General features: G+C 31.2%; 1 protein-coding gene across 2 annotated transcripts; it reads right to left on the reverse strand.

The window, feature by feature from the left end:
• Positions 1 to 208: 208 nt before the first annotated feature.
• LOC127170514 (coiled-coil domain-containing protein 138-like) lies at positions 209 to 17,927 on the reverse strand. 2 transcript variants are annotated; one of them, XM_051118520.1, is made up of 15 exons: positions 17,801 to 17,927; positions 16,726 to 16,759; positions 16,578 to 16,644; positions 16,430 to 16,506; positions 16,197 to 16,342; positions 14,987 to 15,145; positions 14,106 to 14,225; positions 12,689 to 12,766; positions 11,415 to 11,528; positions 11,057 to 11,191; positions 9,180 to 9,323; positions 8,677 to 8,809; positions 6,386 to 6,562; positions 2,161 to 2,299; positions 209 to 566 (listed from the first exon to the last, which is right to left on the reverse strand). In XM_051118520.1, the coding sequence occupies exons 1-15, from the start codon at positions 17,876 to 17,878 to the stop codon at positions 425 to 427; spliced, it is 1,743 nt and encodes a 580-aa protein (XP_050974477.1). In that variant the 5' UTR covers positions 17,879 to 17,927; the 3' UTR covers positions 209 to 424. The 2 variants fall into 2 exon arrangements, with proteins under 2 accessions (XP_050974477.1, XP_050974476.1); XM_051118519.1 differs by having other exon boundaries at positions 16,430 to 16,509.
• Positions 17,928 to 20,206: the final 2,279 nt, after the last annotated feature.

Consider the following 20,206-nt stretch of genomic DNA (forward strand, 5'->3'; position numbering starts at 1 on the left):
AAAAGCTGATGCAGAAAGTAAAAAACAAACAAACAAAAAACAGTAAAAGTGCCAAAAGTGACAATAATTAAAAATTACAAATATTTTCCAAACAACAAAATAATTCAACATAAAAATTAAAATAAAATAATATAAAAATAAAATACAAATGTTACATGCAATTCATGCCTAAATGTTTTCTAAAATGTATAATTATACAAAACCAGGCACATCATTCTTAATTAGAGGCAATTTAATTTATTATTATCAAAATTTATTAAGTGGTTGTATACAGTATAAAACATGTATATAAATTCATTATTTCAGTTTATACAAAAAAATAAATAAAACTGCACTGCTGCGTGTGAGTGAATGATTAGACACAGAAAGCATCAAGGCACATCTATAATGAAGTGTTTAGCGTGTTATGTGTGTTAAGTGTGTGTCATGAGCGTGTGAGCATGCCCAGATTGAGCAGGATGGAGCTGAGGTTCATGCTGATGAAGGTCTGACTGCGGTCGCTGGTCCTGTGCATCTCCTGCAGCAGCAAATGCAGCGACGACGCCTCAAACAGACGCTTGTTCTTCCTGCAAACAAACACACACAGACAGTGATGCTGCGTCACAATTCACCTACACATACTACGCCCTAAAGTAAGCGTTCTTTTTGTGAAGACAAAAGCACATCGTTTTGTAATGTGTAGCAATTAGGCGAGCTTCAGGACAAACTACTTCATCTCAGTTGCAAAGCAAACACTATAACACTCTTTCGTTTACTGTTTACTAACTTTGTTTAAAAGGTCGGTGTAATCATTTATTTCGCTGAGTAGCAGACAGAGACAGTAAACTATTGAAGATGGAGGAGAAATGTGTGCACTCAGACGCTGCTCCTCTTAATGATATCAAAATAAAAGCTCTGTTTCCAACATATCAGCCAATGCAGATGTAATCAAAAAAAAATTGCAGATTATTATAATTAAAAAAATAATAATAATTTATATTTATATATATCTATATATATATATATATATATATATATATATATATATATATATATATATATATATATACATATACATATACATATATATATATATGGTCCAAATAGAAAAAAAAAAAAAATCAGCCAGTGCTGATAATTAAAAAAATGCCAAATATTGGCCAAAAAAATGATTAGCTGATGCCAAAAATTACAAAAAAGGCTGAATATTGTCCAAAAAATAAATAAATAAATAATAACCAGTACCAATACTTAAAAAAAAAATACAAATATCATCCAAACAGAAAACAGAAGCTGATGCCAATAATTGAAAAATGGCAAATATCAGTCAAACTGAAAAGAAAATTAGACAGTGCTGATAATAAAAAAAAAAAAAAAAAAAAAGCCAAATATCGGCAAAAAAAAAAAAAAAAAAAAAAAAAAATTATTAGCTAGTGCTGAAAGTTTAAAAATGCTGAATATTGTACAAATATAGAAAAAAATAAATAAAATAATTAACCAGTGCAATAATTGAAAAAAGTACAAATATCATCCAAACAAAAAAAAAATCATATTAGCTGAAACCAAGAATTAAAAAATGCCAAATATCAGTCAAACAGGAGAAAAATATTAGCTAGTGCTGATAATAAAAAAGGCAAATATTGTAAAAACAAACAACAATTTTTAATTTTTTTTAGCCAGTGCTGATAATCAAAACAATGCCAAATGCTGGCCAAAAAATAAATAAATTAGCTGATACCGAAACAAATAAATAAAATCACCACTGCCAATAACTACAAAATTAACAAAGATCACCCAAACAGAAACAAATTATTAGCTAATGTCAATAATTAAAAATGTCAAATATAGGCCAAAAAATTAGCTGATGCTGAAAATGTAAAAATGCTGAATATTGTCAAAAAAAAAAATAACCCTAACAGGGCCAGTAATTTAAAGCTGCAATCATAATCCAAAATAAATAAATAACTGATGCCATTAACTAAAAATGCCAAATACCAGCCGATATATCGCTTCACCACTACGGAGAATCAGTGGATCTGCACCACAGCTGAACATATGAACAACACACACACACACACACACACATGCACACACACGCACACGCGACCTGCAACTGATCCGTGACATGAATCTCCAGTGAATGAGTGTTTGTGGATGAAGTGTGAAGTGTGAGCGACTGACCGGACGCTGGAGAGTTTCTGCAGCAGCATGAGCATCTTCTCCAGCAGCGGCGGCTCCACACGAGGATGACGGAGGAACAGCGAGGCGCAGCGGAAGAAATCTTCAGTGCTGCACTCGTCCAGAAAAGACGACAGCGTCCCTGCAGGACAGACGAGCGTTAGTCTTACTTTTGGGGCTTTAAATCGTTAGCGTGAAACTCTGCTTCAGATCTGGATGAGCAGAAAACACATGATTATTTCAACATCAGACCTCATACTGTCAGCATTACATCTGCTTTCAGCAAAAACACTTTTCCTTCCTGCGCTCCAGTCTTGAGAAACACGAACATCCAGCGCTGGGACACAAACGGCCTTCCATGAAAACAATGTTGATAATATCCAGAAGATCGAGCAGCTGCAGCATTTCTACAGCACATTCACTTACTAAAAGAGTCCGACTGACTGATTTCATTTATATATTCTTTTTTTGTCAAGTAAAAAAAAAACATATACAATAAAACAAGAATATTAATATTAATATTAATTCTAAAATAATTTGTAATTCATTCTAATATTAATTTGTGTTTCCATATTAATATATTTCCATATTAATATAAATATGATTTTTTTAAATACATAGTTACATATATATATATATATATATATATATATATATATAGTTATATTATACAAATATTACATTAAAATGAATAATAAAACACCCATTTGATTAATATAAATGAATTAATAAAAAATAATAAAAACAAATTTGATTTAAATAAAAATTAACTGACTTGATTAAAATATTGAAACATAAATACAATTTAATAATAGATTTAAATGTGTTTGAGAATAAATTGATAAAAATAAATACTTTTATTTTATTTTATTTTAAATAAAAAATAAATGTATACATCTGATTTATTGTTTAATTACAATAAATACAATTTAAATAAATAACAAAACTTATGCAAGAAAATTTAAAATGCTAAATATTGTTCAAAAAGTAAAAAAATACATAAAATAATTAGTGCAAATAATTATAAAATTAACAAATATCGTCCAAACAGAAAAAAATATTAGTTAATGCCAATAATTAAAAATGCCAAATATCTGCCCATCAGAAAAAAAATGATTAGCTGATGTTGATCATTAAAAATGCAAAATATAGGCCAAAAAAAATTATTAGCTGACACTGAAAATTAAAAAATGCCTAATATTGTTCAGAAAAATAAATAATCTGTGCCAATAATTTAAAAGATTGCAAATATCACCCAAAGAAAAAAAAATATAGGCCAAAAAAAAAGTATAATAAAGCATAAAAAAAGGCCTAATCTTGTCCAAAAATAAATAAATAAATAAACCGTGCCAATAATTTAAGATTGCAAATATCATCCAAACAGGGGGAAAATTTGCTGATGCTGTTAATTAAAAAAGCCAAATATAGGCCAAAAAATTATTAGCTGATGCTGAAAATTTAAAAAATGCCTAATATTGTCCTAAAAAAAATAAAAGCTGATGTTGAAAAAAATAAAAAAGGCCTAATTGTGTCAGAAAATAAATTAATAAATAAATAACCTGTGCCAATGATTTAAAAGACTGCAAATATCACCCAAAGAAAAAAAAAAAGACCTGATGCTGATCATTAAAAAAATGCCAAATATAGGACAAAAAAAGTATTAGCTGATGTTGAGAAAAAAAAAAAAAAAAAAGCATAATCTTGTTAGGAAAAAAATTAAATAAATGACCCGTGCCAATAATTTAAAAGACTGTAAATATCATCTAAACATAAAAAAAATGATTAGTTGATGCTGACAATGTAAAAATGCTTGTTAAAACAAATAAATAAATACAATAAAAAAAATAAAAAATTTAAAAGTTGCAAAAATAATCCAAACAGAAACAAAAATAAAAATGTAAATAAAAATATTTAACACAAATAAATACATTTGATTAAAATAAATAAACAAACATGAATACAACAGTATTTAAATAAGTGATTCAATAATCAATTTGACTGAAATAAACAGATTAAAACAGAGATCAGACTGATATTCTTTCAGAAGAAAGTTTCAAACGAGGTTTGAATGATATGATGGAGAGTAAAAGATGACAAAATGATGGTTTTTGGGTGGACTTTCCCTTTAAGAAAGCAGCTCCACACTACATGCTGAGCATTATACGACTGAACTTCAGTTTTCACAGTATATACGGTTTCAAAGCAGCTTCTGAGAGAAGGACATTCATCTTGCTGCCGTGTGTGTCTGTCTGTCTGATGGGAGTCTGATCTCAGGGAAGTTGAAGGGCGTCTGTTAAAGCGTTTGACTGCGATGGAGCCGATTTAGGAGCCGCTCACGGACACATGGAGCGCGTTACGGCAGACGACCTTCAGACGCGACCCGGCGCTCCAGCCGTCACACGTTCCCACACTCGCTCCGCTGTAAAGCTGCTAATTGGCCGTCCGGCTCGAGCTCACGTCTGCTCAGCGTCACCGGACGAGAAATGAGAGAACGACACATTCCCGCCCGCCTCGTTAACGCGCTCGCTTTAACGACTCGCAACTCCCAGACCAAATACTACATCCAAAACACACACCGTACCTGTGCAGCACCATTACCCCGTGATGGGGATTTAATTAAACCCATTATTAAAACGCAAAGGCCGTGACTGAATTAAATAAACTGTCTGAACTGTTTCAAACTGGGTCTGGAGTCCATAATGAGGTCCATGGAAAGGTTAAAGAACTATAAAAATAAATGAAAATAGGTTTAAACTAACTAAATTTGACAGTAAATGAAAATAACAGAAATTGCCAAAAATTTTTACCAAGTTTATTTTAAAAAATTATTCTTGAAATAAACGGATAAGAATAAAGCTATTTAATTTTATTTAAATAAGTAATAAATTAATATAACGATTGAAACAAATAAATTAAAATAAAAAATGTGATTTAAACGAATAAATGTAATTTAAATAAATAAATAGAATGCTAATATATTAAAATACATACATACATAAAAATAAATTTAATAATTTAAATAAATAATAAATACATTTCAAAAACAAATAATACAACACATATTTTATATTAAATTGAAAATTACATAAATAAATTTGAATATTACATACAATTGATAAAATTAAAACAATATAATTTTATTTAATTAATTCAAGTAATAAATTAATATACTGACTGAAACAAATTAATGAATAATTATTAATAATAATGTAATAAACTTAAAAATAATGATTTAAACTAATAAATCTGAATGAAAAAATAAATAAAATAAATATATTTCAATAAATACAGAATTAAAATAAATTCAATAATTTAAATAAAAAATAAATACATTTTAAAAACAAATAATACAATACAAGCCTTTTATATTAAACTGAGAAATTACATGAATGATAATACAATATAATTTGACTTCCAAAAATAAAGACATTTAAATAGATTACAATTTTCCTAATTAACTAATTCATTTATTATTTTTCTATTTAAACAGACATTTAAATAGAGATTATTTAACAAATGTATTAATAAAATGTATTTTTTAAATAAATTGATAAAATAAAGCAATAAGTTTATTTAAATAAGTAATAAATTAATATAAATCGAAACAAAAAAATTAAATACAAATTGTAATTTAAACTAATAAATGTGATTTAAAAAATAAATAAAATGATAAAATACCTAGAGTAAAATAAAATAATTAAAATAAATATAATATAATACAATATTATATATATATATATATATATATATTTTTTTTTTTTTTTTTTTTTTTTTAAACAAATAATGCAATACAAATATTTAACAATATATTTAAAATAAATAGAAAATTAATAAAATTCGATCTTAAAAAGGAACAAACTGACGCATTTGATTTAAAAAACAAACAAATAAAAGCAAAAAAAATTGATTAAAATAAAACATGATTTAAATAAATATGGTTAAAATAAATGAACCGATAAAAATATATTTTAAAAAATACATCTAACATTACTATAGTGAGTAGGTAAAAATGGCAAAGATGTAATGAAATATAAACTAAATATTTTCCAGTAATATTTTACACACAATTATTATTATTAATTAATATTTTTTATGAATTTTTACATTTTTAAGAATTTAACAATATGACAATATATAGCTGTGTTTTACATATTTGGACAGGGTCATATTTGCATGTCTGTTTAGTGTTAGTCACACCACATCACTCATTAAAAACAGAGTTTCTCACGTGATTGTGAGCTCATCTGCAGCAGGACGTCCACAGACGGAGCCAGAAGTCCAGGACTGCCAGATCTCAGCAGAGCCAGAACCGCCGGCAGAGCCCGGTACTCCAGGAACAGCGCCTGCCCTTGATCGGTCCGAACCGCACCGGACACGACGTCCACAGCCTGAGCCAGAACGTCCACTACGGGTCAGGAAGAACAAGAAGAAGAGACACTGGTATAATCACGCATATGTGAACTTTTCACAAATCTTTCATGACTTCAGTATGACAAAGTGTTCTGGTCACCCGTTAACGCTCGATGTCCTGAAGCAAAAAGTAAAACCAGCTGAGAGTCACTCATTAACATTAGAACACATTAAAAGAGCTGCAGTTCCCATAAAGAAACAAATAACGTGTGTTTACGAGCGCTCAACGAGTGTGTGTTGATCTCAGTGTCACGTCAGATCTGCTCAGCTTCATTCACAGCACAACAAATAACCGCTAAAAGCCTTGTGAGTGTTAGAGAGACCAGAAACGGAGTGTTTACACACTCAAACACACTCACGAGAAACCAGCTGCTCCGTCACAAACATCTGGAGCCTTCGACGGTTCACCGACACTCCAGATCACATTCAGAACAGATCAATACTGAAAATCCTCAGGTCATACAAGATTTGGACGAGTTTGTTTCTTCATCAGATTTGTGTAAATGTGTCATTCCATCACTGTCTAAAACTAAATTTGGCAGAAAATTGAAATTTAAAAAAATGTTTAAATTGAAAATCGCATAAATGATTTAATAAAATGAAAAAAAATTGATTAAAACAAAATTTGACTTACAAATATTAACAGACATTCAAATAGGTTACAATTTTCCTAATTAACTTATTCATTTATTATTTTTTGTATTTAAATATACATTATTTAACAAATGTATTTAAACAACTTGAAATAAATTGATAAAAAATAAAGCAATATTATGAAATAAATAATATACATATTAATAAAAGAACACAAGAATATTATACTTGAATTTCTAAAAATGTTTTTTTAAACTAAAAAATAAAAAATAAAATTAGAAATGCTGTCTTGCCAACTAACTGAAGTAAATAAGTTTAAATTAAAGCAAATTACCAAAACTAAAACGGACATAAAAAAATAAGATAAATAGATCTCTTAAATAAAAATGACAAAAGCACATTAGAAAATGATTAAAATTGAAAAAAGATGAAAATATAAAAATAAATGCTAATTCAAAATAGCAATAATGCATGATAACGCTTCCTCCAGTGAAAAAATGGTCTGGCCTGAATCAGGAGAGAAATCTGCACAGATCAAACACTGTTTACAAGCCAAAACAGCTCTAAACAAATCTGTGGCTGGATTTTGATGTAAGGAGATTTTCACTGGAGAAAGTGTTATTATGGATGTTATATACTCAATGCATTTTAGTTAAAAACATCTTGATGGATTTGTTTCATCTTTTGTCTTCTCAAGATGTGAACTGATGGACTGGAGTGCTGTGGATTACTTGTGGATTATTGTGATGTTTTTAATCAGCTGTTTGGACTCTCATTCTGACGGCACCCATTCACATCCATTGTTGAGTGATGTAATGAAACATTTATACAAATCTGATGAACAAACAAACTCATCCTAATCTTGGATGAACTGAGGGTGAGCACATTTGTAGCTAACTTTCATTTTTGGGTGACCTACTACAGAGATCAGACAGATGCTAATGAGATATTTTAGTCCTGAATGGAGCTCAAACAATTTATACTGACTACAGAACTTTAATTTTATTCATTGACTTTGGGAGCCGCCGTCAGAAATAAACAACGCATTAATGGGGAACTGAATATTTGTGGCCTTTTAAGCTTCTAAATGCGAAGCAAATGAAGGATGTGATGAACTGCAGATTCTCAGGAAGAGAGCGAGACGCCGCTGATCATAACAACAACAACAACAACAACAACAACAGCGCCACCTGCTGCTCAAGCTGTGAAATCATGACAAAGTGCAAAACATGAACGTGACCAGAGGCCTCGTCTATAAAGACGTGCGTCATGATCATTAGTGTTAGTTTCTAAAATGTTAGTACCAATGATTTATAAAAATTCCATAAACACAAAAATTGTTCCACAATTCATCACACTTAGAAATATCAGTTCATACTAAATGAAGCACAATGTGACGAGCATTAACTCCACATAAAGGACAGCCACAGATATCACAGGCACTGCACAATCATTATTTTCCTGTGCATTTCTTGACTGATTTCGGGACAAAATCACACAGGTGTGTGGACGGACCTTGACTGATGGTCTTGATGATGATGAGGCTGCAGAGGAAGCGCGTGTGGAGACAGGAGCTCTTGAAGAGCGGAGATGACCCTCGAGACACCTCCTCGCCCAGCCTCCTCAGCGTGGAGGTCAGGACGGCGTGCTGGAGGACATTAAAACAGCACATTTAGAGAAATGTGTCAATGTTTGCTGCAAAACCTCTGAAAAGCTTAAGGAAGATTGTTTGGAAAATAAAAAATCTTTCTAATAAAAAATCTTTTTTTTTTTTTTTACAGAATTTAGCCAGAATTGTGAGAAATAAAGTCAGAAACTCAAGGAAAAAAAGTGAGAAATGAGATTTCGAAAAAAAGTAACTGAAACAAAAAAAACCTCAATTGCAGGATGATGTAAACTCTGATTTCTGAGAAAAAAAAAGGCAAAAAAAAAAGTCTGTATTGTAAGAAAAAAAAAAAAAATCAATCACGTTGGAGTCCAAAACGATCAGTGGCTGTGTCAGGTGTTGATGTTTGTACCTGTGAGCTGCGCTCCAGACGCAGGAGGCAGCAGTAGATGCAGCGCAGCACAGACAGCAGCAGAACAGACGATGATGACGACTCTGTCACAGCAGAGGAAGCAGCAGCCGCTCCATGAAGCTGCTCCACCAGCATAGGCAGAACCTGACAACACAATCATCATCACACCTCTGTTTCCAAACACAGTGAGCTGCTTTACCATCCGCCATCGGCCCTCCATTCAACACCTGCACAACTACGACTCATTTATTTTCAATTTAATAGAATGCACATCAAAAACACAAATTATTTTGCAGGAGGTGAAAAGTGAAAATAAATTTTGTTTTATTTCCGTCTATTGTCTTTCCTTTAATGTTTGAATTGGAAGCTAATTTTAACACTTTTTATATTCCTAATTGCTGACCTGTATTTTTGTTTTCATTTTTATAATATATAACCATTATGTAAACAGTTGTTTTGTTAAAAAAAAGGGCTTCATAAAAACAAAAATACTAAAAAAAAAAAAAAAAAAAAAATCCAAAACATTTCATTTTGATGCCATCATTATAATTACTGACGCCATTGCTATAACTAGCGAAACACAATTTAACCCTTTTAAAGTAAATAAACATAAATACAAATAATTATTAAAAAGTAAATAAGTAAAAATTATATATTTATTATTATTTATTTATTATTTAATTTTTTTAATGTATTTATTTATTATTTTCTTTTTTTAATTGTGCAGCTCTAACAAACAATGAAATGTCACAAAAAAAAATCTAATTTTTCTAACGGTTTAAAAGCATGCTGCAAACCCCACAAACTCAGAATTAACTATTATTTTTTTTAAGAAAAAATGTTTGTTTTCAGAATCATTCATAACCGAATACAGTGTAAATACACCTTAAATGTAGTTTTATTTATTTCTATCTACTGTATTTCCTTTATTGTTTGAATCAGATTGCTGCAACAGCTGTCAGTTTCTTTCATTTCTAATTGTTTATCTGTTTTTTTGTATCATTTTTATTTATGATATGTAAGCATTATATTTATATAAACAGTTGTTTTGGTTCATTAAAAAAATACTCATAAAAAAAAAAAAAAAACTCTGGTGTGAGCTGAGTTTAAAAATATTCATTCTGATGCCTTCGTTATAATTACTGAAGCCATCACTGTAACTAGTGAAACACAATTTAACACTTTTTAAGCAATTCTTGAAGTGTAAATAAATCATAAAAATAAACCACTAAAATACATATAAATAATATATACATAATTTATATAATTTTTATTATTTATTTGTATTTTTATTATTTATTTTATTTTAATTTTTTTGCCAGTTGTGCAGCTTTAACCAGAACCAGCAGCAATAAAATGTCACAAAAAAAATAAAATCTATATTTTATAATGATTTAAAAACCCATGCGAAACCCATGAATTCAAAATTAACTTTGTTTTAAAGAAAAAAAATATTTGTTTTCAGAATCATTCATAGCGCTTTTTTTCTGCTTATGTGTGGCTGTAAAAAATAACTCTAGCAATCAAATCCCAATGAGCAAAATGAAGCCCGCCGTACATTATATCACTCTGAAACGTGTCCGACTACAGCCGTTAATCTAATGAGTTTAATGAATCAGCGCTGATTCTCATTAGTCGTAAAACAAAACAAACACAAGTGAAACATCTGGACTCCTTACAGTAATGAGAGCGAGGTGTTTCCACATCACAGTCTTGTGAGGAAATGAGTTGAATTAGCATGAAAATAATGTTGCGATGTCAAGAAATCAATGTTTTTAAAAACAGCCTTCATTTTTGTCCAAAACCGACTGAAATGTGATCTGAATGCATTTTCATAAACTCTGTCAACGGTCCGTAAGAAAACGCATCTGACAAACCCTGGCGCATCTCTCGTGCGGTGAAGGCCGCGGGACGCTGAGGTTCGTCCCGTCTCTGACCTCCATCAGCTGACCGTCCACCAGCCAATCCAGCAGCAGCGCCAGCAGCTTCAGCGACGGCCCGTGTGCGACGGCCTGATGACAAACACACACAGCACAGCAGCTCCATTAGTCCTCATTACAGCTCCCAGCATGCTTTCTGATGAACAGAACTCCTCTGATTGAGCGCTGCAATCACAGGTGGCAGGAAGGCGCTGCTGATTGCGACGACTGCAGCTCCGCTGTGTAAACAGCTTCATTAACACTCGCTCGTTACAACAAACGCTGAACAGACACGCTGTGTTTGCGCTCGACTTACCTTGCCTGCTGCTTTATTTGACTGAGGTCTCTCTGGTTTGCAGGGTTTGGGATCGGACGCTTTAGGAACAGACGTTTCTCGGCTCCTGTGTGTCGTGAAGGACTCGTACTTTCTCTGTGCGAAAACAAACACACATCAGCTTTATTTTGAACTCAACGCCTTGGTTACACACGAGCTAAAAGCTTCAACAAACAGAAGAGAGATTTCTAAATACACTACTGTTTGGATTTGTTATGATTTTTAAAATGATTTTAAAAGAAGTCTATTCTGTTCACAAAACATTTATTTGATCAAAAACACTGTAAAAAATGTTAAATATTTTTAGAAATTAAAACAGCTGTTTTCTATGTGAATATCTGTTAAACTGTAATTTATTTCTGTGATGCGCAGCTGAATTTTCAGCATCATTACTCCAGTCTTCAGTGTCACATGATCCTTCACAAATCATTCTAATATACTGATTTGCTGCTCAACAAACATTTATGATTATTAGCAATGTTGAAAACAGTTGTGCTGCACAATATTTTTGTGGAAACTGGCATACACTTTAGGATTCACAGATGAACAAAGTTCAAAAGAGCAGCATTTATTTGAAATGGAAATATTTTGAAACAATATAAATGCCTTTATTGACAATTGTGAACAATTTAATGTGTCCTTGATGATTAAAAAAAATAATACAATTTTTGAATGGTAATTTATCACAGCTTTATGAAAACCCAAATGAAAAAAGAAAATAAGAAAATTATCAAATGTCATGAAACACCTACATATATGTTTTAAAAAAAAAAATATATATATATTATAATTAAATAATTAAAATATATAATTGGTACATTAACATTGACAATTGACATTAACAATGAATCCTGAAAAATAAAATGCATGACAGTTTCCACAGAATGATTATTATATGGAATAAATAAATAAATGGAGTAAAAATAATTAAGTAAAAATAAATGTTAATGTATAAATTTTTGAATGGTTATATATATATATATATTTCATCTATGAATATATAATGTGACACTGAAGACTGGAGTAATGATGCTAAAAACTCCGCTTTGATCACCAAAATAAATTTCAGTTTAACAGATATTCACGTAGAAAACAGCTGTTTTAAATTGTAAAAATATTTCAATGTTTTAATGTATTTCTGATCAAATAAATGCAGCTTTAATGAGCAGAAGAGACTTCTAAATCAAGATCATTAAAATGTAAAACATTAAAACATCATCAATAGTGAATGTATTAGAAATACACTGGTCTCGTACCTGCAGGTTCTCCAGTCGAGCTTGAACTTTCCGCGACTGACATTCCAACTTCCTGTTCTGCTCGCTGACCTCATTAAGCTGCACAAACGAACTGTGGTTACTCATCATCACAGACAGAATCAAACACACGTGCAGCTCAGACGACAGTGGACAGCCTCGCTGTAACATCAACAACGCTGAGAGTAAACGTATATACAGTATATACAGTGTGACGACAGACACGAGTCCAGATTTACACCACAGGACGTGAAATAAAACACGACGAGATGAGAAACAGCTCATTATTAAGGGTTGTTTATCAGATAGTTTTAGTGTTTATGGTTCATCAAAATCCAAAAGAAAAGAGAAAACAATCAAATGACATGAAACACCTTTCATTCACTGCATTTTATAAACAGACATTACCCCATGATTATTTCACAAACAATACATTATTTAATGGAATTAAATGGAGTAAAAGTAATTATGCATATTTTTAATTTTAATTTTAAAATATTTACACTACCAGTCAAAAGTTTTTGAACAGTGAGATTGTTAATGTTTTTTAAAGAAGTCTCTTCCGCTCACCAAGCCTGCATTTACTTGATCCAAAATACAGAAAAAAATTGTAAAAAATTTTGTAAAAAATGTGAAATAGTTTTACTATTTAAAAACCTGCTTTCTATTTGAATATATTTTAAAATGTAATTTATTCCTGTGATCAAATCTGAATTTTTAGCATCATTACTCCAGTCATGTGATTATTCAGGAATCATTCTAAATTTGCTGCTCAAAAAAACATTATTACTAACATTATTATTATTATTATCATTATCGTTATTAGTAGTAGTAGTAGTAGTATTGTTGTTGTTGTTGTTGTTGTTGTTGAAAACAGATGACAAGAATATTTTCAGGTTTCTTTGATGAATAGAAAGTTCACAAGAGCAGCATTTATCTGAAATAGAAATCTTTTGTAACATTATAAAATGTCTTTACCATCACTTTTGATCATTTTAAGGCATCCTTGCTAAATAAAAGTATTAATCTCTAAACAAAAATTATACTGACTTTAGTATAATTTATGACTATTAATAATAATAATCATAAATGTTTGTTAGGCAGCAAATCAGCATATTAGAATGATTTCTGAAGGATCATGTGACACTGAAGACTGGAGTAATGATGCTGAAAATTCAGCTTTTAAATCACGGAATAAATTACATTTTAAAATATATTCAAATTGAAAACAGTTGTTTTAAATCGTAAAAATAGTTTATATTACTGCTTCATTTTGGATCAAATAAATGCAGGCTTAGTGAGCAGGAGAGAAATAAAAAAAAAAAAAAAAAAACATTAAATATCTTACTGTTCAGAAACTTTTGACTGCTAGCGCATACATCATGTTTTTTTAACGCATGATTGATGACAGATGTCTGACCTGTTTCTTCATAGAATCATTTAATTCCTTAATGGAGTCAAAACTGGCCTTCATCCTCTTATTCTCTTTAGTTTTCTGCTTCAGAGCCGCTTCCAGCTCACTTTTCTCTTGCTGATATTGCTGCAGGAAAAAAACAATTATATTTGGGATGGATTCATCATTTCATTCAGTCAGTTTATTTGCTTAATAATTCAATGTGCTTGTTGTTTTTTAATGCCATGTCAACTTCTTTGTCAATTTTCATAACCATATTTGACCCTGGACCACAAAACCAGTAACAGGGGTCAATATTTTGAAATCATCTGAAAACTGAATAAATAATCCTTCCACCGACGTATGGTTTGTTGGGATAGGACAATATTTGTCTGAGATACAACTATTAGAAAATCTGTAATCTGAGGGTGCAAAAAAATCTAAATATTGAGAAAATCACCTTAAAAGTTGTCCAAATGAAGTTCTAAGCAATGCATATTACTAATCAAAAATTAATGTTTGACATATTTATGGTAGTAAATTCACAAAATATCTTCACGGAACATAATCTTTACTTAATATCCTAATGATTTTTTGGCATAACGGTTTGACCCATGCAATGTATTATTGTCTACAAATATACCTGTGATACTTATGAGTGGATGTGTGGTCCATGGTTGCATATATGAGTTACTAAAATTTAAAATAGAAGATAATCAAGACTCATTTTTCCTCCAAACTGTAAAATTGTAATTTGTATTAACATGATTAAAAACATTTTTAAGCACATCAACAGACTAAAACCAGCAGAATGATGCAGTGTTTGACTGTTTGTGTACTGCACACCGTAGAGAATGTGTCAGATGGTGGTGTGAGTGAATGAGGGTCGTCTGAGAGGTGACGCAGACCTGCTGCAGGCTCTGGACGCGAGTCAGCACTTCCTGCTGGGCTCCTCTGAGTCTGTGAACGCTGCGCTGCTGCTGCAGGAAGGCATTCTCTCTCTGCTGCAGATCACGCTCTCGCTCACACAGCTCCGCCGCCCACGCCTGCTGACTGACACGCTCCGCCTGACACATCACACACACAATCACAAACACACAACCAAATAACACTGATATGACAACTACAGGCTGATTATTAAGTGATAGTTTTCATCTACACGTCCGCTCAAACGTTTGAGATCAGTACGACTTTTAATGTTTTTTAAAGAAGTCTCTTCTGCTCATCAAGGCTGCATATATTTGATAAAAAATACAGAAAAAAACTGTAAAATTGCAAAATGTTATTATTATATAAAATAATAGTTTTTATTTTAACATACTTTAAAATATAATTTATTCCTGTGATGCAAAGCTGAATTTTCATCAGCTGTTACTCCAGTCTTAATTGTCACATGATCCTTCAGAAATCATTCTAATATGCTGATTTATTATTAGAATTATCAATGTTGGAAACAAATATTTTTTTGGAACCTGTGATTCTTTTTTCAGGATTCTTTGATCAATAAAAGGTTAAAAAGAACAGAATTTATTTAAAATAGAAATGTTTTCTAACAATTCACACTACTGTTCAAAAGTCTGGGGTCAGTACATTTTTATTCTTTCATTTTTTGAAAGAAACTAATACTTTTGTGTCAAGATATTTTAATTACAATACAGATTTTTAAAGCCATATGTAATTTGCTTAATTATATGCAACATTTTATTCCCCAAAAACTGTGAAAATATATTGTTTTCTGTCTGTTCTAAGTATTTTCTGAATTATGGACAAAAATAAGATACCAAAAATTCCCTCTGTAAAAACATTTGACTCTAAAAGGTCAAAAAAATGAAACGAGAATTTTAAAATTGACTTTTTGTATACTTATTAGAAATGTATGCAAATTAGAGCATATTGCATTAAATAATGCATCACTTGCATGTAAACCTAACATTTTAGAAAACTTGTATGCAATTATAATTGTAATCAAACAACTGGGTGAGGTGATAACGATTTATTTTTCTACCCTATTTACCTGCAGTCTCTTGCCTTAAGCAACAAAAAATATCTTTTATAGTTTTAGTTTGACACACTTATGTCATTTCACACAGTTTCCTCCTGTAGAGCTGAATGTCTCACCTGCAGTTTCTCATAAATGTGCAGCATCTCCTGATACACATGCACTGCTGCTGCGCCGCTCCGGCTTTCATCCGCGTCGTCCTTCCCTCTGCCGTTCAACACCGAGGAACTGGACGATCGGGCCAGATTGGATGGTAAAGTCACATCTGGAGAGGCACAAACGAGCATAAATCAGTGTGAGACGACTCTCTGCGCTCCGTCTGATCTGAGTCTGACTCTCTGTGCCGTGTGACCTGTCTCTGTGCAGAACACGTTCGTTTCGTCAGGAGAATCATCTTCGTCACTCGGCTCGTCTTCAGCGCTGTCAGGTCTACTGGAACAAAGACAGCAGTGAATTCAATGCAATATTAATAACGTTAAATATAGCAGATGATATCTGACCTTCGTGGACGGTCTGAAAGCGTCCTGTAGATGTCTCTAAGGGCCGTTTGATAGTCTCTCGTGCGTCCTGCAGCGTCACACATGAAACACGTCACTGATGAGGGATTCGACACGTGTGATCTGTGCGAACGTCCATCATTATACTCACCTCCACCTCCATCATCAGCCGACGCATCTGGAACCTGCAGAAATATTAGAGTTATTCTATTCATAAAAGAATCCTGAAAAAATTTGCTAATAATCAAAAATGTTTGTTGAGCAGCAAATCAGCATATTAGAATGATTTCTGAAGGATCATGTGACACTGAAGACTGGAGTAATGATGCTGAAAATTCAGCTGCGCATCACAGAAATAAATTACAGTTTAACACATATTCACAGTTATTTTAAACTGCAATAATATTTAATCATTTTAATGTATTTTTGTAATATTTTATAATTTTACAGGATTTTTGATCAAGTCTCTGCTGCTCCCAGGCTGCTTTTATTTGAACAAAAACACAGTAAAAATAACAGTGTTATTAGTTATTACAATATAAATAACTGTTTCTTATTTTAATATAACAAAACCTATTTTTAATCTAACATAACCATTTTGTCTGCTTATTACACTACCATTCAAACATTTTGGGGTCATTTTATTCATTTAGTAATGATGCTGAAAATTCAGCTGCGCATCACAGAAATAAATTACATTTTAACACATATTCACATACTAAACAGCGTTTTTAAATAGTAAAAATATTTCAGAATTTTACTGTTTTTGCTGTACTTTGGATAAACAAGTGCAGGCTTCTTTAAAACACATTAAAATCTTACTGTTCAAAAACTTTTGACTGGTAGTGTACAAACACCACATTTTACAGTTTAATTCCTCTTATATTCTTAAGATTTATTCATATTTCATTCACACGGATTTATACAACATTTGACTCTTAAAAACATGATGAAAATGTGTTTGTTTTCTGTCTGTTGACAGTATTTTCTGATTATGGAGTCATAAAAAGACAAATCCAACACACCCTCTGGAAAAACCTTTAATTTTAATAAGACAATAAAAATCAAACTAGAATTATATATTTCTCCATAACACAAAATAAAAACTAGACCTGTAAGAACACAATTTTGATTCCCTTCGTCAGAATAAAACGCTGGTTTTCGGATCGTCAGTCAGTTCTGATAAACACAAAACATCCAACACAACACTGGGCGAGTAAACTCACCTGATTCTTCCTCTGTAAGTATTTCTGCTTCAATATTTCGATTCTTTCGTCGAGATCCGAATCGGATTCGTTATTCATGTTCTTCAAAACAACCGCCGCTCGTCTCTAGTAAACACTCGCCTCAGCCACCGGAAGTGAACGCTCGCGCATCAAAATAAAAGTCACCGCAAACTTCTGTCCTACATTTACACAATTTACCGAATACACAAACATAACTACTAGTTAAATTAACATGTTTTACACCAGAGAAAGGTTCTACATATTCAAGACATTATGTCTGAAAATAATACACCACCACTCAAACGTTTTGGAACAGTAAGATTTGTAATATTTTTAAAGAAGTCTCTTCTGCTCACCAAGCCTGCATTTATTTGATCTAAAATACAGCAGTAGCAGTAATGTGAAATATTTTCACTATTTAAAATAACTGCTTTCTGTGTGAATCTGTGTTAAAATGTAAACACTTTACATCAGCTTTGATGTGTTTTGATGTGTGGATTTGTCTTTTCACCGCTCCATAATCAGAAAATACTGTCAACAGACAGAAAACAAACACATTTTCACCATGTTTTTAAGAGTCAAATGTTGTATAAATCCGTGTGAATGACATATGAACAAATCTTAAGAATATAAGAGGAATTAAACTGTAAAATGTGGTGTTTGTACACTACCAGTCAAAAGTTTTTGAACAGTAAGATTTTAATGTGTTTTAAAGAAGCCTGCATTTGTTTATCCAAAGTACAGCAAAAACAGTAAAATTGTGAAATATTTTTACTATTTAAAAACGCTGTTTTCTATGTGAATATGTGTTAAACTGTAATTTATTTCTGTGATGCGCAGCTGAATTTTCTGCATCATTACTCCAGTCTTCAGTGTCACATGATCCTTCAGAAATCAAATGTAGAAAGTTAAAAAGAAAACCATAGAAATCTTTTGAAATGTTATAATTTAGGTTAATTTAACACATCCTTGGTGCATATAAGTATTAATTTCTTTTAAAAATAAAAGCTTACCCATCTGATGAATATTCATGAGGTCGTAGTGAATTAAGCAACAGCAGGAATATTGTGATGGTAATGTGTTTTTACTCTTCCGTGAAGTTTATTAAACTAATTTCATGATTCTTCCTCGTCTTGTGAGAATGAAAGTTCAGACTGATAGTTTTAAACCTCATAGAATGTTTGAGAGAAGACGTGAATGAATCATTGAATCAGAATTTGAAATGATTCACTGAAATGAATCACCTGACTAATGCTGAATTTATTCAATCAAAAATAAAGTAAAATGTTAAATGTTTTTACACATTTGTACAACTGTTTATCATGTGAATATGTGTTAAACTGTAATTTATTTCTGTGATGCGCAGCTGAATTTTCAGCATCATTACTCCAGTCTTCAGTGTCACATGATCCTGCAGAAATCATTCTAATATACTGATTTGCTGCTCAACAAACATTTATTATTATCAGTATTTAAAACAGTTTAGGATTCTTTGATGAATAGAAAGATACAATGATCAGCATTTATCTGAAATAAAAAAACATTTTAAACTATACCATTCAAAAACTTGGAGTGAGTATCTTTTTTATTTTATTTTTATTTTAATTTGTATTTTTTTGTTTATAGACATTGATTACTTTAAATTGATCAAAAGTGATGATACAGACATTTAAATTGTTACAAAAGATTTCTATTTCAGATAAATGCTGCTCGTCTAAACTGTTCATTCATCAAAGAAACCTGAAAAAATTTACTCGGCTGTTTTCAACATAATAATAATAATAATAAAATCAGAATATTAGAATGATTTCTGAAGGATCGTGTGACTGGAGTAATGATGCTAAAAATTCAGCTTTGAAATCACAGGAATATGATATTTTAAAATATATTTAAATAAAAACAGTACTTTTTAATAGCAAACATTACAAAATGTTACTGTTTTTGCTGTACTTTGGATCAAATAAATGCAGGCTTGGTGAGCAGAAGAGACTTCTCTAAAAAAAAAAAAATACAAATAAAAATCTTACTGTTCAAAAACGTGACTGATAGTGTATGTGTGTGTTGTAGCCTGGAAATAAACCACACCAATTTGAAACACACACACACACACGTTTTATGGGTTCATTCCATAGGTGTAATGGTTTTTATACTGTACAAACTGTATTTTCTATCACCCTACACTTAAACCTACGCTTCACACAAAGTGTTCGGCATTTTTTGATTTTCAAAAAACTTAATTCTGTATACTTTATAAGCTTGTTTCCAAAAATGTCCCCAACAGGACAAAGATTTCAGATATTGCCATCTTTGTGGCGATATTTTTCCCCATAACGTAGGGTTTACCAGGAACACACACACACACAAGAAAAAAAAAGTGTTTATAAAAATGTTTATTCAAAGATTACA

This window comes from Labeo rohita, chromosome 9 (assembly GCF_022985175.1).
Source record: "Labeo rohita strain BAU-BD-2019 chromosome 9, IGBB_LRoh.1.0, whole genome shotgun sequence".
In the NCBI taxonomy this organism is placed as follows: domain Eukaryota; kingdom Metazoa; phylum Chordata; class Actinopteri; order Cypriniformes; family Cyprinidae; genus Labeo; species Labeo rohita.

Bases quoted from the DNA above. Each gene is read 5' to 3' on its own strand.
- LOC127170514 (XM_051118519.1), bottom strand. From the start codon at position 17,878: ATGAATAACGAATCCGATTCGGATCTCGACGAAAGAATCGAAATATTG. The intron at 8,810-9,179 runs GTACAAACATCA...AATGTCCTCCAG, and splicing joins GTCTGGAGCGCAGCTCACAG to CACGCCGTCCTGACCTCCAC. The intron at 2,300-6,385 runs GTGAGAAACTCT...TCTGTCCTGCAG, and splicing joins GCAGATGAGCTCACAATCAC to GGACGCTGTCGTCTTTTCTG.